This window comes from Nothoprocta perdicaria, unplaced genomic scaffold, assembly GCF_003342845.1.
Source record: "Nothoprocta perdicaria isolate Ctin4 unplaced genomic scaffold, notPer1 scaffold_275, whole genome shotgun sequence".
Classification (NCBI taxonomy): domain Eukaryota; kingdom Metazoa; phylum Chordata; class Aves; order Tinamiformes; family Tinamidae; genus Nothoprocta; species Nothoprocta perdicaria.
The window spans coordinates 111,449-133,874 of record NW_020455505.1 but is presented as its reverse complement, the minus strand read 5'-3'; the positions used below and the strand labels follow the sequence as shown (position 1 = coordinate 133,874).

Here is a 22,426-nt window from a genome sequence, read left to right as displayed (position 1 = left end):
GAGGGGCTGAGCTCGAGCTTCTGATCTCGGGGCTGCTGGTGCTCGGCTGCCGATGTTCCCGGGCTGGGGGAGCACAGCCCTTCCAGCCCCTCTTTGCCTTGCTCCCCTGCAGCACCGGGAGTTCTGGATACCTACTGGTCTGGCACAGCACCCATTTGCCTGGGGGGCTGCAAGGGGAAGCACAAGGAGCTGAAGAGAAGCCAATGTGGGAATGGCAGCTGCTGCTGGCTGGGCTACAAGTCCTTCTGCCGAGGTAGGGCTGGTGGGACGCAGGAGGGGACGCGGGAGGGCTGCAGGACTTGGCACAGCCTGTTGGGCAGGGCAGGTTTGCACCACACGTGTGTGTGCATCCGTGCTTGCAGCTTGCTGCTCCCTGGCCAGCAAGGGGACATTGGCAAAGAGCCCCCACAGTGCCAGTCTGGCACTCTAGTCCCTCGCTCAGGACCCTTGGGGCAGCCTGAGCATCCTGGAGGGCAGTGCCAGAGGAGCGGTGCTGCGGGATGCTGTGCTGCCCTGCCAACGTGGGTATTTCTTTGCGTGGGGACTTGCCTCTCCGCAGTGAACTGTGGGCGGCCCGAAGCGGACTTCAACTCCGTGGTGTACGGCAACGACTGGTGGGTCGGCTCCGTGGTGCGCTACAGCTGCCGGCCCGGCTTCCTGCTCCTGGGCGACCCAGCCAGCGCCTGCCAGTCCGATGGCCGCTGGACTCCCAAGCCCACCTGCCTCCGTGAGTAGCACTGGGCCACGTGCTGGGCCAGGGGAACGCCGTGCCTGTGAGGTCCCTGGGGAGGTATCTGCAGCCGCTTTGGACCTGGAGGAGGGTTGCAGAGAGGTCCCCAGCCCCTTCCCGCCCTGAGCATTGCCAGTTAGCTGCAGGGGGGCTGCGAAGAAGGTGGCTGCAGGCAGCTCTTTACGCCGCTCTCCGGCCCCACTCCCACAGGGATCTGCCTGCGAGGCCGGATTGAGATCAATGAGCGGGACATCACCGGGAGGTGCTCCTCATCCTGCAGCAGCCACACTCACCTGGGAGCCTTCCTCAACCGTGGCTGCATCAAGATCTCAGCCTGCGTCACCAAGCAGTCCGGCTGGGCCCGCTGGTTCCAGCGCTGCGACATCTGCGAGTGCGACTGCCACGTCCCGTGCGGTGAGTGCCTGTGCTGAGGTGGACATGTGCTGGCCAGCAGCTGTCCGCCCTGCTAGATGTCTGCTTTTAGTGTAGAGGGTGATCCCCAGCGCCTGCAGCAGCTGGGGGCTGCCGAACTACTCAAAACCTGCTGCTCCTGCCTTCCTTGCAGCTTCCTCTGGGTAGAGCTGAGCTGGTCGGAGCTGCAGGATCTGCCTCTGCTCTGAGAGAGACCTCTGCCTTGGATGAGTGCTGCCTTCTCTTAGTCCGTCTCTGTCACCGGGCTCTTTCTTCAGCTCTATCTGCTGCTAGGCTGCTGGATAGGAGAGAGGGGCCTCACCTCACCGCTCTTGCAGGGCTGCCCTTCAATGTGAGGAGATGCTCATCAAGCTGGAGAGTTCCTTTTGCTTCCTTCAACTGGGTCCATGGAGCTGGTATCTGTTCCCTTCTGCGTCCACCTCCATTTCTGAGAAGGGCAATGGGTCTACCTGTGCTGTGTGTTGCAGGATTATTAATCATATCTCTCCTGTGGGTTATGACTTCTCCCTGCTGGGTGTTCCTTGTGCTTTCAGCTGCTCCTGCACTTACTGCAGCCAGGATGGTAGAGCCAGAGTGTGAGAGCCAGGGTGTGCAGCCATGTGCTCCTTGCTGCCACCTCTGCATGGCAGAACAGGCCACAGCAAACATATGTCTGCATCAAACTTTGTAAGGAATAAAGCATTACCTTGAGACTTGCTGATCCAAAGTCTTTCTGGATGTGCTGGGAAGTGTCTCCAGCTGCTGTAGGTTCTGCCCTTGCCCCAAGTTGCATTGTCTCTCTTCCAGGAAGCAACCTTTCCTGCATAGTGTGTTTCCATTCCCTCTTGGACCCTTGGCTGCTCTCTGGGGTGATGCTCGGGCTGGCTCTGGCACCCAACTCTCCATCTAGCCTTGTGCTCCCAGGGGAGCCGCTCTGGCTCCCTCCAAAGCAGTGCTGGAAGAGGCAGCACTTTTATTCCCCTAGAGAAGCAGGAGCCTGTCCAAACGGGTGACCAGTGCAATTGAGGACACGGTGCACCACAGGTAATTTAAGATATACTAAAGGAAATCATACAAGATCTCCAGTCATGTGGAGGGACTCTATGGCCAGTCCCATTCCTTGAGGCCAGCATATGTGGCAGAGCTGAGAGAGGTCTCCTCTGCCACTGGTCTGGTCCCAAAGCACTAAGACACAGTGGGAACTCAGCTACCACCAAGACCGTAGTGGAGAGGTCCAAGTTGGGGTCCAGGTGGATGCCTCCAAATGTGCCTTTGATGCTGGCTGCCTGAGCTTCCCAGGTACTAAACCTTGAGACCTGTGCGGTTTCCACCTTGAAGGAACCTGTGGCGAGTTGCTGCAGTTGTGCTGGGGGGTTGCACAGCCAACGGGGGGCGGGCTCTGCCCTGGCCCAGCCCCGAGCAGCAGCAGGACTTCAGCAGCAAGGGAGATTGCTCCCAGGCCCTGTTTGCACCCTGGCTGCAAGGAAGCAGGGCTGTTCTGCACTGCTTAGAGGGTGTCTGGGCTGAGAGCTGCTAACGGTGAGTGTCTGGAGAGCGGAGCGAGGATGGTGAAAGCAGGGTGAACTGAATGAGCTCTACATGCCTTTTGCTCTGTGAGGAAAAGGCTCAAGATCTCTGTGGAGCCTGAGATGTCCAGGACCCTCCAAATTTCCCTTGTGCCCTCCAGCACCCGACTTCAGGCTGCCCTGCCCCACAGACAAGTCTTCCAGCTGCTGGCCCCATTCTGCTCCTCCATGGGGCTGGATTGCTACCTGAAGCACCTTTCCAGCCCCAGCCTGGCTGCGGCAGGGGAAGACTCTCCTCAGCTTGGCAGATGGTTTTCTAATTAATACCTTCGTTAGTGCCACTCATTTCCATATGTTTAAGAACTGTGGTGGGTGAGAGGTGTGAGTAACAGTGAGGATGGAGCCAGGCGAGTGCTGCTGAGGGTGGGAGCACGGAGGGCCGGCAGGTCTGTGGTGATGGGCTGTGGATGGAGCGTGTCGGGAGTGAAGCCACACAGGGTGGCACAGGGGCAGCCCTGACACTTGGTGCCCTCTCAGTCCCCACACCTGGTCTGTGTTGCCCACGCTCAGCCTTGCTGTGTGGTCCCATCGCAGGAGCCTGTTTCTACGCAGTCTGTGCCCCGTTAGGGAGCCTGTGCTGCAGTGCATGGGGGTTGCAGGAGAGGCTGGGGGCTGGATGGGCTGCAGGTGGTGAGCGCCAGGCCCCCGGGCTGCAGATGCGCAGGGCTTGCAAGCAGAGAGGCCCACAGGGAGGAAATAGGGCCGGTCCCTTTAAGAGGCTTTTGCGCTGCCTGGCAGTAGAGCCTGCCTGGAGAGCCCAGCCTGCCGGGCTGACATTCAGCGTCGGGATAAACCTGAGCGAGAGGGGCCAGCGCGTGGCCGGGGGCCGCTGGGCAGCCAGCCCCGGCGGGCGGCGAGGCACGGCCGGGCCCAGGGGCACGGAGAGCCTCCTCCCTGCCACACGGCCCTTCCCCGCTCTGCGGAGGGATGGGGAGGAGACCCCAGCTGGGGATTAGCAGGGGCAGAGCCCGGGCAGGGGGCTGCCGCGGCCGTGCCACGAGCTAGGGCTGAGGACGGGCTGCCGGCGGTGACCTGGCTGTCTTTTGGCCCTGGGGCTCTGTGCCCAGCGCATGCTTGGCCAGGGTGTCTAGCGCTGTCCCTGAGCATCCGAGGCGGGCATCGCCTCTTTGTCTGCAGAGGAGAGGCTGAGGGCGTTGCACCGAGGCACCGCTGGGTCTCTGGGACTGAAGGCAGCAGGAGCAGCAGCAAGGCTTGCAGCAGGAACCACATCAAGACACAACCGGTGCCAGAGGAGAGAGGAGCCGAGCCCCAGTGTCTGCATCCTGCAAGGTGAGAACCAGCCTGTCCAGCCCGGCTCCCCATTTCCCTGGAGAAATTTGATGTAGATCTGAGAATGGGGAGCGATGCTGCCAGAGAGGGTGGGAGAAATAGGTGGGAATGGGGGTGCTGAGCAAGGCTGCAGTGTTTGGTCTGGTGAGGATGGAGGGGGCCAGCAAGGAGCTGGGATCAAGGAAGAACATCCTTGGCAAAGCTGCCTTGCCCAGCCCTCGCCTTGGGGGTGGGTTAAGCCGGGGAGAGCGGCTTGCAGGATTTAGCAGTCCTTGTAAAGCCTGGCTGAAGGAGTCAAGGTGAGCCCGAGGGCGCTTTGTGCCTCCCACAGCCCCTGACCCTGCTCTGGGGCTGGCGCCATAGCTCAGCCATTGTCACAAGGGGGTCCCCAAGCCCCACGGCTGCTGGGGAGGGGGATCTGCATTCCCACTCCTTCCTCCTCAGGGCTGGGGCTGGCTTCCTTCCAGCCCTGCAAGGGATCTGTTTGCGGCGGGGAGAGGGCTGCGAAGATCTCGGCGCAGCTCCTCGCGAGGCCAGCCTCCTGTTTCAAGGGATGGTGTGTGTGCACTGCAGCTGCAGCAAGCAGCAGCCCAGAGCCTGCAGCTCAGCAAAATGTAGGTTAGCAAAGCATTAGGACCCCAGCCCCAGATGGGTGCAGGGCCCAGCCTGCTCGGGGACAGCTCAGGCTCTGAGTGCCGGAGCGGTGGGGACCCCCAGCCCCTCCCAGGCTGTGGTGCCGCAGTGAGCCGGGGAGCAATGTGCTTCCCACCCTGCTTGGCTCTGCGTCGGCCCTTGCGTCTCAGAGAAACCCTTGAGCTGAGCGGGGCTGGCGGGAGCTTGACTACAGCTCAGCCGGCTCCGGCAGCAGAGGGAGCGGGGGCCTGTTTGCCCCACCAGGATTGCTGCTGGAGCCACGTGAGTTACTGACCGTGGGGCTGATGAGCTTCTCCTTGATTTGAGTCCCTTTGTGAGGCTTGGCTGCAGGAGAGTTGGGGGTGCCGAGGCCGCATCCATCCCTCCACCCAGCTGTGGGTGCTGGACCACACTAGCTTCACAGGGAGCTGAAAGACCTGGAGCCAGCAGGGATGGGGATGAGAGGACTTGCTGTGGGTCAGCCCCTGTCCTTGCAGTCCCCATCCCTGAGAGAGGAGTCTCTGTGAACCTGTCCCCATGTTTTCCACAGAGCAGCACCATGGCAGAGAAGGGCATGGATCCCACGTGCGTCTCCATTGCGCTGGAGGACACAGTGTGCCATGCCAGCCCCCCGGACGCCCCTCTCCTCACCACCCACCTGAAGAAGGTGGAGAACCACATCACAGAGGCCCAAAGGTTTTCCCACCTCCCCAAGCGCTCAGCCGTCAACATCGAGTTCATTGACCTTTCCTACTCTGTGCGCGAAGGCTCCTGGTGGAGGAAGCGAGGTAGGAGCTGCTCCCCTGCTCTGCACACCCTCATTCCACCTGGATCCCCTGTATCTCTGTGCTGCATGCATTCCCCTTTGCTCATGGGCAGCACGGCCAGCCCGCGAGGCTGCACATCTCTGCTGCACCGCACCAGAGGAACGCTGAGCACAGCCCGGGCAGGCAGCCGGCCAGGGCAGCTAGCAGGGAGGCAGGGCAGCTTTCCCAGTTCGGGGAGAGCCAGGGTGGATGCGTTTGCCCAGCACTGCTGCTCGGGGTGTGACATGACCCCAAGGGGTGCCCTGGCACAGAACCCAGCAGGCAGCGTACATGCAGTTTGCAGGGGATTTCCTCTTCGGCAGCTCCCCAAGCAGCTGGGGCCTCAGTTTCCTTTCCTGTGCACGGCTCTGGATGGGAGCTTGGTGAGGGGAGGCAGATGGCAACTGGTGGGTGGTAGCCTGCTTTAATTAGCTCTCTTAGCTAATGGGATGCCAATCAGGCAACCCTGTGATACAGAGAGGGAGCTGCTCTGCTGAAGGTGAAGAAAGGCAGGGATGACCCTGGTGTGTGGGGGGGTACAGCGGTCAGCCCCGAGGTTCCAGGGCTCCCTGTGGGGTGTCCGTCCTGCCAGTCAGACACTGCCTGAGCCTCTTGTCCTATCCCAACTATCCCAAGGAAACTGAGGCACAGCAGGATGGCAGCACCAGCCCCAAGGGTCCCCATAAGAGGTTTGGTCATGTGTGTGGGACACCCAGGGCAGAGCGTGCCTTTCTACAGCATCCGGGAGTGCTGGAGCCTGGATGCTGCGCTGCAGGGCGGAAAGCGGAAAGGCTCGGGCAGCCAGTTGTGCAGAAGAGCGGTGGGATCAAGCGTGGCTGGGCAAGGATGCCCCTCTCCCCAGGACCAGGTGCAGCTGGAGGGGCCCGTTCAGCGCTGTCGGCTCCAGGAGCTGGCCGGGCTGCCCGCGCTCTGCTGACGCGGGAGGTTACTGTCAGTCAATGAACGCGAGTAACCGCTCCGCAAGCTGCAGTGGCGCCGACGTGAGCGGCATGCGTGGGGACGGCGCGCGCCAGAGGGGGCTGCCGCGTCCGCTCACACTGCTGCGCCCCGTGCTGCGATGCAGCAAGCACAGCCCCCTGCCCTCTGCCGTGGGCTCGGCCGCCTCCCCCGCTGCCTTCCCCCCAGTTCTCACCAGACTGGGAAGCCCAGTGATGCACAAGAGGCTTGCAGAGTGCATGGGCATGCAGGGTGGGCTCCCTCCCCGAAAATAATGCCTGGGAAATAGGAGCTGGGTGAGGGGGAGCTCGTGGTGCCAGGCCCCCCCATCCTGGAGAGGGATGGGCAGAGGGGCTGTCCCAACAGGGTGTTGTGGTTACGTAGTATCTGTGCCTGCTCCAGGCACTGCATGGATGTGTTGCCCTCTCCCAATGCCAGCTGCCACCCCGCGAGCATGGGGATGTGTTTTTGACAGGGTGATGCCCAGCCCCAGTCTGTGGTTTGGCTTGCCTCTGGTGCCCTGCATCATGGGCTGACCTGCTGGGGCTATGTTTTGGGGGCAGCTGCTGAGAGCCCCAGGCTGTGCCTGCTCCCCATGCCCAGCACATCATATTTCTGCTGCAAGGAAATGCTAATCAACAGCATTTAAAGCAGAGATAATTCTAGGTCTGATTAGCAGTGGCTGCTGCTGGGTGTCACAGCACGAATGCTAACAAAGGTATTGGCCAGGCACTCCTCAGACCTGGGGACACAGGCTGCCCCAAGCCCCTCTGTCGCACTATCCTGGGGTCTGGGGAGGTGATGGATGCCCTAGTACCATGGCCACAGCCTGGTCATGGCCCCTTGGAGGCTTCATGAGGTCCCTGTGGTCCTCACCATGACCAAGGGCATGCCTCCTGTGCTGGGATTTGGTGGTGCCGGTCATGAGCAGGAGGCAGGGAGTGTATGGCCACCTGGACACAACAGTCACTATGGGGATGGAGACAGCTCTGGGCTCCAAGAGGGCCTGTGGCTCCCCAGGCACTGCAGGTCCCTCAGCATCTAGACTTGTGTGCCTCTCAGGAGCCCACCCTGCACTGCTCTCTCCCTGCAGGGTACAAGACTCTCCTGAAATGCCTGTCCGGGAAGTTCTGCCAGCGGGAACTCATTGGCATCATGGGACCTTCGGGTGCTGGGAAGTCCACTCTCATGAACATCCTGGCTGGATACAGGTGAGACGGGCCCTGTGGCCAGTGGGTCTGATTCTGCAGGACTGCGAGCCCTGAGTCACATCTCCACATGCGATCTTCCTTCAGGGAGACCGGCATGAAAGGCCAGATCCTGGTGAACGGCCGGCCCCGGGACCTGCGCACCTTTCGCAAGATGTCCTGCTACATCATGCAGGACGACATGCTCCTGCCGCACCTCACTGTGCTGGAAGCGATGATGGTGAGCAGCCTGGGAGAGGGCAGCCCCATGCTCACAGGCATGTCTCACAGGCATGAGCTCACAGACATGTCTCCCTACCCATCCTTTCCACACAGGTCTCTGCTAATCTGAAGCTGAGCGAGAAGCAGGAGGTGAAGAAGGAGCTGGTAAGTCCACAGTCCCTCTGTCTGGTAGGAGAAAGGTGAGTCCAGATGCCTCATCTCTTCCCAGAACTGGGGTCTGTGGGCCAGTGGGAGAGCCCCAAAGGATCCTCAGTGATGGGAAGACTGGGGAGAAGCTTTGGAGGGGTGAGTCCCCAGTAAATGAGGCTGTCTCGCAGGTCAACGAGATCCTGACAGCTCTTGGGCTGCTGGAGTGCTCCTACACCCGCACCATCTCTCTGTCTGGGGGCCAACGCAAGCGCCTGGCCATCGCCCTGGAGCTGGTGAACAACCCTCCCGTCATGTTCTTCGATGAGCCCACCAGGTGAGGCTGAAAAGGGCTCTGCCCAGCAGCCCAGAGGACACGGTGCTCTGCCTAGTGCTGATTTAGCAAGGCAGGCAAATGGGAGGCAGATGAGGGCGTTTCCAGGATGCCCTTCTTACCCTCTCCTCTCTCTCTTTGTTGTCTCTTTCTCCTCTGCCCCATCCTGCAGTGGTCTGGACAGTGCCTCCTGCTTCCAGGTGGTTTCCCTGATGCGGTCCCTGGCTCAGGGTGGCCGGACCATCATCTGCACCATCCACCAGCCCAGTGCCAAGCTGTTTGAGATGTTCGACAAGGTTTGGACTGGCCTGGGGAGCAGGGTTCTCTCTCCGGGGGGCAAGCAGGGGCATTGCCCCTGGGTGCGCTGCGATGTGTCTGCCATGATGTCCCACTGCTCTCTTACAGCTGTACATCCTGAGCCAGGGCCAGTGCATCTTCAAAGGCGTTGTGACCAACCTCATCCCCTACCTGAAGGGCCTCGGCCTCTACTGCCCCACATACCATAACCCTGCTGACTTCAGTGAGTGCATCTGCCCTGGTGGGGGCCATGGTGGGAGCAGGGGGTGGCGAGATTCAAACACAAAACAACCTTATAGGCTGCCCAAGGTGCCCCTGGGTTAGCAGGGAGGGAGGTTGAGAGACAAGGTCTGCGTCTCTTAGGGGTCTTCTCCTCCTCTGCAGTTATTGAGGTGGCCTCAGGAGAGTACGGAGATCTTAACCCCGTCTTGTTCCGCGCCGTCCAGAACGGCATGTGCACCATGGCCGAGAAGAAGAGCAGCCCTGACAAGGCAGACTCATCGTGTCCAGCACACTGCGTAGGGGTGAGTGGGGAGGAGAGGAGTCTCCTGTGGTCTTGGGAGTGGAAGACCCCCAGCTTCCAGATGTGTCCCCCTCAAAGCCTATGTTGTGAGCCTGACCCATACCATTGACTTGCCTGTGGTCTTGCAGGACGTGGACCACATCGAGAGCCACACGTTTGCCACCAGCACCACCACCCAGTTCTGCATCCTTTTCAAGAGAACCTTTATCTGCATCCTGCGGGACACGGTGAGGGCAAGGAAGGGTCAGTGGCCAAGGGAGAGGGGACATTTGGGACACGAGGGCCAGAGTTGGAGGACCAGATGGCAGGCGGGCAGTAGACAGTGGATAAAGTTGGGCTCATGTTGGAGGAGCAGTCAAGCTGGCTTCCTCTTGAGCCCTGTGATGCTTTGCTCTGAGCCCTGTGCCCACTCTGCCTCCAGGTACTGACCCACCTGCGGTTCATGTCCCACATCTGCATCGGGGTGCTGATCGGGCTGCTCTACCTGCACATTGGCAACGACGCTGGCAAAGTCTTCAACAACACGGGGTTTCTCTTCTTCTCTATGCTCTTCCTCATGTTTGCCGCACTGATGCCCACCATTCTCACCTGTAAGGATCTTCCTGCCCCAAAGGCAGTTAGCTGCCCCTGAGACCACAGCCCACCCCTTGGGGCAGAGGAGGGTGGTTGAGCTCCATGGCTGAGTTTCTGCCAGACAGTGAGGAGCTGGCCAAATTGGGACAAAAGTGGGGACATGGGAGAAGAGGGGGGAACAAGTCAAATAGAAAAAAAGGGAAATTTTCAGATTGGATCAGCTGGTATATATGCCAGTTGTGAAGGTATTGGCTTTTGCTCAACAGCTGGGTGTAGTTCACTTGCTGGCTCAAAACAGAAGGTCTGTATTTATTTATTTATCTTGCTGATAATTTATCTGTGATGTAGCATGTTTGACCGTTTCATCTCTCTTTCACTTCCCCAAAAATCTTAATTAAAACACCCCAGCCAAGCTGACTTTTCCATGCAGAAATCTCCCATGTTTTTCACTGGATTGTTGTTGTTCTTACTGGCCACGCGTTTTGGCCCATTGAGGCTCTGAGTCAGTGGGGAGCACCACGTCTGCTGATACTGGGGCACAGGGAGGTGAGGGCTGCAGCAGTGTGGGCCAGGGTGCTGTCGACTGCTAACTCCTCCTGGCCTTCTGCCTGCAGTCCCCCAGGAGATGTCTGTGTTCCTGCGAGAGCACCTGAACTACTGGTACAGCCTGAAGGCCTATTACCTGGCCAAGACCATGGCAGATGTGCCTTTCCAGGTGGGTTTTTGCTGGACGCGAGCATCTCTGAGGCCTTCCTTCCCCCAGGGAGGATCTGGTGGGATGGTGATGAGTGTGGGCACGAGCCCATTGAGCTATCTGTTCTACCAACACTCTGCAGGTGATCTGCCCCATTGCATACTGTAGCATCGTGTACTGGATGACAGGACAGCCTCCAGAAGCCACACGCTTCCTCCTCTTCTCCGCCCTGGCCACGGCCACAGCCTTGGTGGCCCAGTCCCTTGGGCTTCTCATCGGAGCGGCTTCCACTTCCCTACAGGTTTGGACAAGGCCCTGGCTTTGCTGGGACTGGGAGGCTGATTGTGTGGAGGGAGAGATATTGCTGGGGGTCTCACAACAAGGAGGAATGCAAGGAAGGGCTGGTGTATGAATGTCACATGTGGCCACACTTATGTGCACCTCTCCATGGTGACGTGACTCCCGTTGGCCTCCGTTCTCCAGGTGGCCACCTTTGTGGGACCTGTCACTGCCATCCCCGTGCTGCTCTTCTCAGGCTTCTTTGTCAGCTTCAAGACCATCCCCACCTACCTGCAGTGGAGTTCCTACGTCTCTTATGTCAGGTGGGACCCTCCGCTCTGTTCGGCAGCTCCTGTGAGGGCTGGGGAGGAGACGGGCATCCCGATCTGTCCAGCTTGGTGTTGAGGAGATACGTGGTAGCTTACATAGTGCACTCCTCCCTAGGTATGGCTTTGAGGGTGTCATTCTCACCATCTACGCCATGGAGCGTGAGGACCTGGAGTGCCTCGAGGACTTCTGCCCTTTCCAAAAGCCCATCAAGATCCTGCAGGAGCTGGACGTGGAGGAGGCCAAGCTCTACCTGGACTTCCTCATCCTGGGCATCTTCTTCATCATCCTGCGACTCCTGGCTTACCTGGTCCTCAGGTACAAAGTCAAGTCAGAGAGATAAAGGGGCTGCGGGGCCCCGAAGCTGTTCCCGGGCCTGGCCAGCTGTGAGAGACGATCTACAGATGGACGCAGCATTCCTGGCAGGTCATGGTCTGGCGGCGGAGGTGTTGGCAGGTGCCAGCCAGGCCTGGCTCAGTCGAGAAGGGTTTTGAGATGTCTCGGAACTGTTTTAACCTTTCCACACACTCATCATCGCACATGTTTTGTACAGCCCCGGCATGTGCCGCCCTCTCCACTGGGACTGACGGACCCTGTGGAGCTTTGATCCCCTCTGGTCGCCTCTGCCCAGCACCACCCCTCTCCATCAAGCCCCTCTGGACACCAGGGACAGTCCCATGGAGGAAAGGCTCTGCAAAGTCAGAAGGAGAGCGAGGCAAAGAGGGGAGAGGCAAGGGGGGCTTGAAGCCAAAGCAGGGAGGAGACATCTGCGAAGTACAGCTCTGCAGTGCACAGCTGCCCAGCTGCAGGCCCCTGCACAGCAGCGCATGTGCCAGGGCTAAGGAGAGCCCTGAGGAGCAATAAGCCTCGTTGCACAAGGCTTTTGCTGTTTCCTGCCCCCACAGCTGCAGAAACTGCAGTGTTCTCTTTCTTCCTCTTCCTGTAGAAATCCCCCCTAGCTTGTTTATTTTCTCCTCTTTTTTTTTTTTTTTTTTTTTTTTTTTTTTTTTTTTTTTTTAACTGCACTGGAGTTCAGTGTGTGGAAATGGGAGCCAGCAGGCAGAGGAAGGCTCAGAGGTCTCATGCCCTAGCAGTGATGAGCTGCTAGCAATGCTCGTGTGTCTGCTGCAGGAGTAGAACTAGCGCCAAGCCCTTGGGACTGGCCTCATGCCCTGCACTGCCTCTCTCCTCTTTTCCCTGCACAGCTCTGGCTCTCCCGGCAGCACTGGGAAGATACCCCTTGCTCAGCATGGGCTTTGCACTGCCTGCAAGGAGAGGTCCCTTTGGCAAGCACCTCTGGCTGCTCCTCCAAAGTTACCTGTGCCCCTTGCTAAGGTAAGGCATTTTGGCAGCTTGCTGGTTCTTCAGAACATGTTGCAACACTAGCAGCATGAGGAGGGCAGGGGACTGCACAGAGTCCTTGCAGACCTGGAAACACAGCTCTGTGCAGCAATCCAGGAAAGACCAGGAAAGACAGCTCTGCACTGCTCTGGCCCTGCTTCAAGTGCTGCCTGTGAGATAGAAGGGCCGGTTCCCTTGGAGCAGGGGATGACTTCAGGACAAGACCCAGGAAGAAGAGTGATTTCCCCTCTGCATGGACTTGGAGAACAACACGCTCCTTAAGGCTCTTCCTTACTATTCCTGGCTTTTGTTGGGACTGTTCTGCTCAGTTGCAGTCTGTTTGATGGGAGATGCATGGAGACAGATGGCTGTGTTGATGCTGGACCATCAGCAAGGTTGGGTTTTCCTCTGCCTGGACTGATTGCTGTGAAGAGCTCCAGTCTAAGGGACATGCTGAGCACAAGGATAGTCCCAAGGGGCTCTTGACTAACTTCCTACTATGCCTCCCCAAACTCCCCTCCATTCCTGGATCCTCCTTTGCTGCCCTGCTCTGCCATGTACTCACGTCATTTCGAGTGTGGCCATCTCTGGGCTGGGTGCCGCACACAGCCGTCGTGCCCAGACAGGGTTGGGCCAAGGGGAAGCAGCCTCCAGGTCTGCTCTGCCACCACGTGAGCAAATGGGCGGGTGACAAGGGGAGATGTGGGCTGCTGCCCATCTCCATCTGTCCATTTGTGGGGCTGTCAGGCAAGTGCCCATTCTTTTACCTTACTCCAGGGTGTCAGTGAGTTAAGCCTTGCCCAGTGTGAGGTCTACAGGGTCGGGCTGATGATTTCCTCCTGGCTGGACACCAGATCAGCATGAGGTGTTGATGGCTCGGTCCTGCGCAGCTCCTGCCACCTGTCCTCTCCCTGGCAGTGGGGGCTCTCACAGGGGGAGGTGGACTGCACGTCCTCCTGGCACCCCTTTCCTGCTAACCGTATCCAGCACTCACTACCTCCAGGGACGTGGAGCAACCCGGACAAGAGGGCAGTGGGCAGAGGGCTGTGGGCAGTGCATACAGCAGAGCGGGGCTGCCAGCAAGCACCTCTTGACAGTTTTCCCAGCTCCCAGGGAAAACTCCACTGGACAGCACTGAGCATGGCTAGAGCCAGATCACCCTGGAGGTGCAGCCAGCCAGATCCCAAGTCTCCCGCCAGGGGCAAATAGCTGCCCATATGGCTGCTGTGCGGGATCTCCAGGACCGGTGGGCATGCTGGCCAAGCCCTGCGGACCAGGTACGCGCTTGTGTGGGACAGGGGGCCAGCGCGAGCAGGCAGCCAGAGGATAGTTGTGTCCTGAAGGTGGATGAGTGCGGTCATGGAGCAAAGATATTCCCCATAGACATGCAAGGTGTGCAGGAGGAGGCCTGAAGTGCCCAGGGGAGGGAAGGGCAGGAGCCCTCTTAGCAGTGACGAGCCTGGGCTTCTGCTGGCTTGCGGGCCATGCTGCTGCTCAGAAGGTGCCCTTCATTGACCATCCCCTCACAGCAAGGACAATCCTGTAGATGGAGGAATGTACAGAGACATGCAAAGGGATGAGGCACATTTGCACTAGTGGGGGAGGCGGATCTCTTGAGAACCGTATCTTTGGGATGAAATAGCTACAGTGCTGTGGTACCCTTCGCATTGCCCTGTTTTGTGGTATGTGGCCAGGCTTGGTCTTGCCTTGTCTTGAGCACATATGTACCCAGTTCCCTGTCCTTGCAGTGGGCTCACGAGCATGGCAAGGATGCACTTTATCAGAGCAGGGGTAGGTGGATGTGAGTGCCACCAGGGAGCAAGTCTGGATAATCAGGAAGAGACTGTGACAGAGGAGAGCAGGATTCTTCCTCTTCCTTCTCTGCCCCCTCCCTCCCCTGCAATGCACTTTAATGGATGAGAATGTGGTTCAGCCTGGGGCTCTGGCACCCAAGGAGCATTCGTCCTCCTTGAGCGCCGCAGAGGCTACCCATGAACCTCACCCTATTGAAAACTACTCTGACTCTTCAGCCCAGAGAAATGGAAGTAGCTGGTAGTGTTACACATGTGCTGCAAGCAGACATGGGCACCTAGGCTTGCAAGCCAGGGACACAGCCTCTCACCTCCGTGCATGGTCAGGCCTCCTTGGTCACATGCACAAGAAGAGCAAACACATTATCACGCTGCTGGTGCTGGGGGTTGCCAGAGTGGGAGGCTGGGCCAGCACAGGGAGGGGATGAGGCTTCTTCCAGGGTTTCACCCCACTCCCCAATCAGGCAATAAAACAGTGTTTTGTTCTCAACTTGTGTGACCGCCATTTATCCCGTCCCTCTACGGTGGGAGTTCCTGGGAGCTCTTTGCCACCTTGGAGTAGTGCTGGGACATTGGCTTTCCAGCCTTCACTTTATCCATATGTGCAGAGTAGTTTGTACAGCACAGGGTGTATGTGTGGGCTGGGCAGGGGTGTTCCAGGAGGAGAGGTGTCGCTGCCCGCTTATCAGGCTGTGCCGCACGCAGGTAAGTGGCTTGTCGGCGGGCTGTGCCATAGGAGCCGCGGAGCAGGCAGATGTGTTGTGGCTTATTTCGGTGTTTCTGAGATGCCAGCTGTACTTGTCAGGTTTCACACATCAATAAAACTTATATTTATACTGTAGTGCGTGGATGCCTCTTGTCACTGAGCAGCTAGAGGGTGTGAGTGTGTGTGTGTGTGTGTGTGTGTGCGCACATGTATAAGTATACAGACATGTGTGCCTGGCTGTGCTGGGGCCATGTGCCCATGTCAGGATGTGGCACGGGGAGTGCAAGTCTGGAGAGCCAGCACAAGCCCAAGAGGATGCCTGTACGCCCGTCTCCTTGCTTCGCCTCTGCACGCAGGAGGTCTTTGCCTCTGTGCCCAGCGTTTCCTCACCAGGCTGCAGGAGCAGATCTGCCAACAGCAAAAGGTATGTGTGCATATACGTGTATTTGGAGAAATACGTACGTGCTGCGCTCAGCACCGCTTCCTTGAGCTCTTTGCCCATGGGGAGTGTTGGAGTCTCTGCGCACCCACCTTGGTGCTAGGGTGCTGCGTGTGCCCAGCCAGGGTGATCCGGACCCTGCAGGCCCCAATTCCGGAGCAGGGGCAGGCCGGCAGTGCTTTTCCCTTGCCAGGGCCCCTGGATGTGTCAGTGCCGGCAGCTCTCCGCGCTCCTCACCCTGCGCCGGCAGTGAGCCAGCGCGGCCGTGGCACGGGGCGGGACGCGGCAGCAGGAAGTTGCAGCTGCAAAACAGGCGCCCGAGCGAGGAGCTCCTTCATGGAGACAGCAGTCACAGCAGCGGGGTAGAAGACCCTGGGCTCCCTTACCCAGGCACCCGTCAGGCTTGGCAGGCAGCGGCACTGGCACCCAGGGGAGCAGGGGCGGCAAGGGGACCGGCTGCCCGCGGCTTCCGGCGAGGAATCCTGCTGGAGGTAACGCCTGCCGCTTGGCTGCAGCCTCTCACCCTGCCCTGGGCTCAAGGTGCCCGCACGCCCGCCACATCCCAGCGGGCAGCGGGAGGGCTGGCTCCATGGAGCCATGGAGCACTGGCACGCAGGGGTCCCGGAGTGGGGGCTGCAGCAGGCGGGCACCCAGGGGCCTCCTGCTCCCTGAGGTGCCCTGGGTGGCAAAGCACGCGTGCAAAAGGGCTGCAGTCCAGGCCTGCCGTGCACCAGGGTTTGCTTACTGTAAAGGCCCTGACAAGGGCACCAGGGTTCAGGATTAGCTCCACCAGAGCCTTTCCCGTGCCTCAGTTTCCTCTCCTGGATGACAGCAGAAGGGACTGCAAAAAGCCCAGGATGTGGGAGGTGGGAGTGAGCAGCCACTCTGCTTGTCCTCTCCTGGTGGCAGGGGGAGCAAATGCAGGCAATTCTTGTCTCCCTGTCTGTTTTTTTATCCCATGCTTCAGCTTCTCAGGATGTTGAAAGCAGCCTGCGTCCCTGGAGCATCACCCAGCTGAGCAGGGGCTGGGACACTGAGTCAGCACAGGCACAGCCTGTTCTGCAGGCCCCAACCACACAGGTAAGGCTGGATGTTGCAGCACCCCATCCCTGGGGAGGAGAGCTCTTAACCCTGCCTTGCTCATTGCTGGCTCCTGGACAGCCTCAGCTGCACCAGGCACCTGCAGATCCCCTTCTGCCACAGCTGGAGACAGGAGTTTTGCCCGGGAATTCTCACCTGGTGCCAAGCTTTGTACTGCCCCAAGGGAAGGAGTTAGCAGTTCCTTGGCATTCTGTGGCCAGCCGGCGCTCATCACCTAGTCGGCTGCTTTAAATGGGAGGAGGCTCTGCTCAGCATCTCTGCGTGCTGGCAGCTGCCTTATCCTGTCAGGCTTGGCGAGCGGCTCAGATGGCTGCCAAGGACATGGCAAGGGCTGCTGGAGCCTGCAGGGAAGCGGCACTGCTCAGTGGGTGGAGCACCCTGGGGAAATGGGGGCACACTAGGACTCTTGCTGGGACTAGGAACCCAGCATGCTTGCGGCTATTTAGGAAAGAATCACCTTTATTTTTCATTTCTCCTAGTCTCCCCACTGCTGCGTCCTCTCTCTAAGGCCCAGCTCCTGGATTCTCAGGACTTGGGCTGCAGAGCTGGGCTGGGGAGGGAGCTGTCTGGCTCCTGCCGTGGCTCATGGCGTGCCCCTCTCTTTCAGCCAGAAGATGTCCTGGGCCTTGCAGTGCCAGAGCCGCCTGCGCCGGGGCAGCTGGACATGGCTGCGTGGATCCCTGCCAGAGTGGAGGGAGACCAGGCGATGTGTTCTCCGCCAGGGAGGGTCCCAAGAACCCCCTGTTCAGACCACCTCCCCCCGCCATGGTCTGGGCACACTGAGGAACGTGGCCTCTTCTGGTAAGCTTGTAACCGTGCACTAAAGAGGATGGAGGGTCCCCAGCAGCAGGTTGGGGAAAGTTGCTGCTCTCAGCAGTGTAGTAGTGAACATGAGTAATAAGGGCTGGGAGTGCTGGGTTCTGCCATTCTCTCCACAGCTATCTCACTAAGGTAGCTTGAGGGGAACATTTTCCCCATTTTCCCGCCACTGGGAAGCGCTTGTCTTAATAAGGACCTTGTTCTTCCTAGAGGCCATCAAGAAGCACCAGAAGAGCTTGTCTGCATGGTTCAGCCACCAGCCAAATGAGGAGAGGCAGTTTGGCCCTTCCTTCTCGATAGATGCAGTCCACGTGGACCCAGTGATCCGCGAGAGCTCCCTGGAGGAGATTTTGAAGCCTTCGCCTGACCTGACCATCCAGCATCAGCTCCAGCAACCTTGCAGCCGTGTAATCAGTCTACAGAACCTCTTTGACATGGATGCCTGTGGGCGGCAGGTGAAGACAGTGGTGCTGTTTGGTACTGTGGGCACAGGGAAGAGTACTCTCATCAAGAAGATGGTGGTGGACTGGTGCCATGGACGCCTGCCCCACTTTGAACTGGTCATCCCCTTCTCCTGTGAGGATCTGTCCCAGAGCAACAGCCCCATCTCCCTGCGGCGCCTAATCACCAAGAAGTACCAGCACCTCCGGGATGTGGTGCCGATGCTGGGCACTTCCAACCTCAGGATGCTTTTTATCCTCAATGGCTTAGAGCGTCTCAACTTAGACTTCCGTCTGGCTGGCACGGAGCTTTGCTGTGATCCCAATGAGCCTGTACCTCCCACTGCCATCGTGGTCAACCTGCTGCGGAAATACCTTCTGCCAGAGGTCAGTGTCTGTCTTCCTTCAGTTCCTTTGTGCCAGAAAAGCTGGACATGAGTTCTGGGGCATTGCAGGCATGGCCCCTAGCCCTTAGGCTGGTTGCTCGTAGCCCAGCTTGGCTGCAAGTGAACAGGCATCCTTCATCCCTGGAGGGACTTGTCAAGGTGTCTTCATGTTACAGTTGCTGGTTTGTCTTTGTGGAGCCTTTAGGGCAGTGGGAAATTCTAGAAAGACAAAGATTAGCTGAGAATCTGCCTGGCTGAAGCTGTCCAGACTATTTTTGTGTGTAGCACTGAATGAGGAAAGCTCTTTTGTCCTGTCTTTCTGGGATAAGTTTAAGCCAATGTGTGTGGTGAGCAATACCTTTAACCACAGACCCTGATTCTTGCACTCCCATATGAGGGTCATAGGCTTGACATCCTGCTGAAGATAGTTCAAAGGTACTGCTGCAAACTCATCATGTCCTCTGCTTCCAGGCCAATATCATTGTCACCACACGCCCATCAGCTGTGCGACGGATCCCAGGCAAGTATGTGGGCCGCTACGCTGAGATCTGTGGCTTTTCTGACACCAACCTCCAGAAGCTGTACTTCCAAATGCGTCTGAGCCAGCCTGGCTGCACTGGAGAAGATGGCAGTGGTAACAGCCCAGGGAGCAGTTCAGGTGAGCAAGACAACTTGGTGGAGATGTTGTCAAGGAACCTGGAGCGCCACAACCAAATTGCTGCTGCCTGCTTCCTGCCCTCTTACTGCTGGCTGGTCTGTACAACACTGCACTTCCTCTACTTCACCAAGATGGTACCTCCCAGCCAGACCCTAACTGGTATCTACACCAGCTTTCTGAGGCTCAACTTCAGTGGGGAGGTACTAGATAGCACTGATCCCAACAACATCTCCATGATGAAGTATGTGGCCAAGACGGTGGGCAAGCTGGCCCACGAAGGGGTGATGTCCCGCAAGACCTGCTTCTCAGAGGAGGACCTGCAGCAATGCTTTGAGGTAGAGATGAAGACCGAAAGTGAGCTCAACCTCCTGGAGGTTTTCCGCAGTGATGTCTTCCGCTTCTTCCTCACACCATGTGTGCAACCTGGCAAAGAGCACACCTTTGTCTTCACTATTCCTGCTATGCAGGAATATCTGGCAGCCTTGTATGTAGTTCTGGGTGAGAAGAAGACCCTGGCACAGCGGATAGGGAAGGAGATGTCAGAGATCTTTGGGAAGGTAAGTGAAGATGTTGTTGTGGTTCTGAATATCATCTCCAAGGTGCTGCCATTGCGCTTCCTGCCAGTGCTTCTTAATCTGCTCAAAATCTTCCCTCGCTACTTCTCCCGACTGAGTGGCAAGGACCGGGACACAATTGCCCGAACCATGGCGGAAGAGATGTTCAAAGAGGAGGACTATTTCAATGATGATGTCTTGGACCAGATCAATTCCAGCATCTTGGGCACAGAAGGCCCCATGCGCCACCCCGACGAGTGGGTCTCTGATGATGAGGTCTTTGAGCTTTTCCCCATTTTCATGGGTGGGATCCTGTCCCGCCGTAACCGTGCCATCCTGGAGCAGCTAGGCTGCTCCATCAAGAATTTGGCAGCCTTTGAAATTGCTAAGGCCATGAAGAAGACAGTCATCAGGAATAGCCGTAAAGGGCTGCCCCCATCTGAACTGATGGACTACCTTTTCTTCCTGCACGAGTTCCAGAATGAACGCTTCACAGCTGAGGCCATCCGCTCCCTCCGGACTGTCAACCTCTCATCTGTCAAGATGACCCCTCTCAAGTGCTCTGTCCTGGCATCTGTCATGGGCACAACCAGCCATGAGGTGGAGGAGCTCAACCTGACCTCTTGCAATCTTGATAGCAGCAGCCTGAGGACCCTTTTCCCTGTCCTGCTGCGGTGCAAGGCTCTCTAGTGAGTACAATCTCCTCCTGCCCTTGAGCAACACTCAGAAAGCAGGGCTTGCCTTCAACTCTCTCTGTCTTGGGGAACATCAGGAGCTGGAGCACAGCAAAAGCAGGAGAAAGGCGTGCTCGCCCTTGTTTGCCCTCAGTGCAGACTACAGCCTCCAGTATGCACTGTTCCCTGAGCAGCGTTGCAGGGCACTGCACGCTGGGACTTGGAGTCCCAACACGCCCTGCAGCAGCGCTCTCTGCGTTGGGCTCCTCAGGCTGGCCTGCTGGCTTCTCTGGCAAGCCCAGGTCTCTCCCATGGCTTGGAGGTGTCTCCATGCCCAGGAGACACCCAGCACAGCCATGTAGCAGACTCTGCTATATCTGCGCAGGAGAGAGGCAGCTAAGGGTGGATGTCTCGACCATGCAAAGCGCTTGGAGTCCGTTTGTAGACCCGCAGTATTCCCAATGCCCAGGGGGTGGCAGGCCAGACTCAGAAGAGACGGACTCAGCTGTACAGCTGTGCTGTGCACAGCTCCCTTCCTCTGGATGCTCTGAAGAGCTTGGTAGGGTCCTACTCTCTCCCCTCAGACCTTCACTTGTCACGCAGAGGCCCCGAGTTCCCTTTCCTTGCCCTGCTGGCACTGGAACTGCTGACTGATGCTATGCAAGCTCTAGTGGGATCGTGGGTGCAGCTGCGTGCACCTTTTGAGAGAGGAAACCTTGCCTGGACTTCTCTGGGCTCCCAGGTGGGAGGGTGACAGTGAGCGCAGGAGAGGACCAGGGTGATTGGAGGGGGTGAGGGTGCCAGCCCTACACGTAACAGCTGTTTTGATCCTGTCATCCCCATCTCTTGCTCTGCACTAGTTTGCAGCTGAACAGCCTGGGTCCTGATGCCTGCAAGGAAATCCGTGACCTACTCCTGCATGACAAATGTGTGGTGAGCAACCTGCGGTGAGTGCATAGAGAGAAGGGGCGCGTTGCCTCTGTGCTCCCATGAAAGTGTCCCTGCTGCCCACCCCATTCCCTGCGTGTGGGCCTCGTGCCCAGCCTTGGCCATTCCCCTGAACTCCTGTGTCTGCAGGCTGGCGAACAACCCTGTGGGTGAGCAGGGGGCACAGTTCCTGGCCGAGGCACTGGCAGGCAACCGGTCGCTGACCCGCCTGTCCCTGCTGCACACCTCACTGGGGGACCGGGGCGTGGAGGTCATCGCTCAGCACCTGGCCAAGAACCAGCACCTTCAGGAGCTCAACCTGGGCTACAACTCCCTGACAGATGTGGCTGCCTCGGCGCTGGTGGAGGTGGCTAAAAAGCACGCCACGCTGAACACAGTGCAGTGAGTTCCTTGTCTCTTCTTTCTCATGAGCAGTACATCCAAACCAGCCTCGCTCCCCTTAGCAAGAGATATGGAGAGTCCCTTTCTGCCACTGCGTGCTGCCTCTCAGCCCTCACAGCATTTCTCTGCTCTTTTTCTCCCATGCTGCAGCCTGTACTTTAACGACATCAGTGAGGAAGGCAAACGGGAGCTTCACACACTGCGCTTGGATCAGGATGGCATCAGGGTGCTGGTCTTCCTCACAGCGGGCACCGATGTCTCTGACTACTGGTCCAACATCCTGAGCATAGTGCACAAGAACCTGCCTTTCTGGGACCGTGAGCGAGTTCGGCAGCACCTTGGCATCATCCTGCAGGACCTGGAGAGCAGCCGGAGACAGACTGCCAACCCCTGGAGAAAGGCCAAGTTCCTGCGAGTGGAGACGGAGGTCAAGAGGATGCTTGGGAAACTCCAGCATGGAAGCCTCTAACCAACCATCTGCTTACCTGACCAGGGAGGGAACTGCACTGCTGAGGAAGAAACACTGGAGTGTCCTGAGAAGCACAATGCCTGCACCTGTATCCTGCTGGAGATGCCCAGTGGTCAGGTGCTACCAAGGCTGTTAAAGGTGCTGGGTATGTGGGGCTCAGCCCCACGCTGTGGGCAAGGCTGAAATGTGGGAAAACTGCGCACCGACCAGGCCAGGAGAAAATCGGGCTTGCTCTAGGCTCAGAGAGATCCCCGGCTGGCATGTGACGTGAGTGGGGCAGGACTGGGCCTTGCTTGTGAAATCTTTGGTAGCATTAAAGTGCCCACTGTTGTTTCCCTAAAGCATGCTAGTGCATAAACTTAGCCTCCTGTCCAGGCCCTTCCCGGAGGAGGAATGCGGAGGAGCGGGTATGTCTGTCCCTTCCGCGGCTGCCTCGGAGGGCTCTGGTGCTTCCCCGCCTCATGAGACTTGGCCTGGGCAGCCGCCCTGCTTCTGCTCCAGCCGCTGACAGGCTTGAGGTGATCTTTCCCTCTGGGTGCTGCCCCTGGGAGCAGCTGCAAGCCAGGACACTCAGGGGCTGTTTCCAAGCCCTGCAGGGTGCTGCTCCAAACCCACCTGGGCACAGGCTGGCAACGGGAGGGCAATGGAGATGCCAGAACTGTTTAACCATTAAACCTGGGGCGTCTTGGTGGAGGCGGGGACA

The 22,426-nt window shown here is 58.4% G+C and overlaps 2 protein-coding genes across 2 annotated transcripts; both read left to right on the top strand.

Annotated features, from left to right (window-relative positions):
- Positions 1–3,990: 3,990 nt before the first annotated feature.
- Positions 3,991–11,723, top strand: ABCG4 (ATP binding cassette subfamily G member 4). The gene is made up of 15 exons (XM_026041048.1): positions 3,991–4,017; positions 5,201–5,438; positions 7,507–7,624; positions 7,709–7,841; positions 7,937–7,987; positions 8,161–8,306; positions 8,476–8,599; positions 8,709–8,823; positions 8,985–9,124; positions 9,252–9,350; positions 9,545–9,713; positions 10,311–10,411; positions 10,533–10,691; positions 10,874–10,992; positions 11,114–11,723. The coding sequence occupies exons 2-15, from the start codon at positions 5,210–5,212 to the stop codon at positions 11,337–11,339; spliced, it is 1,929 nt and encodes a 642-aa protein (XP_025896833.1). The 5' UTR covers positions 3,991–4,017; positions 5,201–5,209; the 3' UTR covers positions 11,340–11,723.
- A 3,397-nt stretch (positions 11,724–15,120) lies between these two features.
- On the top strand, positions 15,121–22,089 carry NLRX1 (NLR family member X1). Its single transcript, XM_026041023.1, has 7 exons — positions 15,121–15,278; positions 17,002–17,195; positions 17,424–18,040; positions 18,511–19,940; positions 20,786–20,872; positions 21,003–21,254; positions 21,405–22,089. The coding sequence occupies exons 1-7, from the start codon at positions 15,121–15,123 to the stop codon at positions 21,721–21,723; spliced, it is 3,057 nt and encodes a 1,018-aa protein (XP_025896808.1). The 3' UTR covers positions 21,724–22,089.
- The last annotated feature ends 337 nt before the right edge of the window (positions 22,090–22,426 follow it).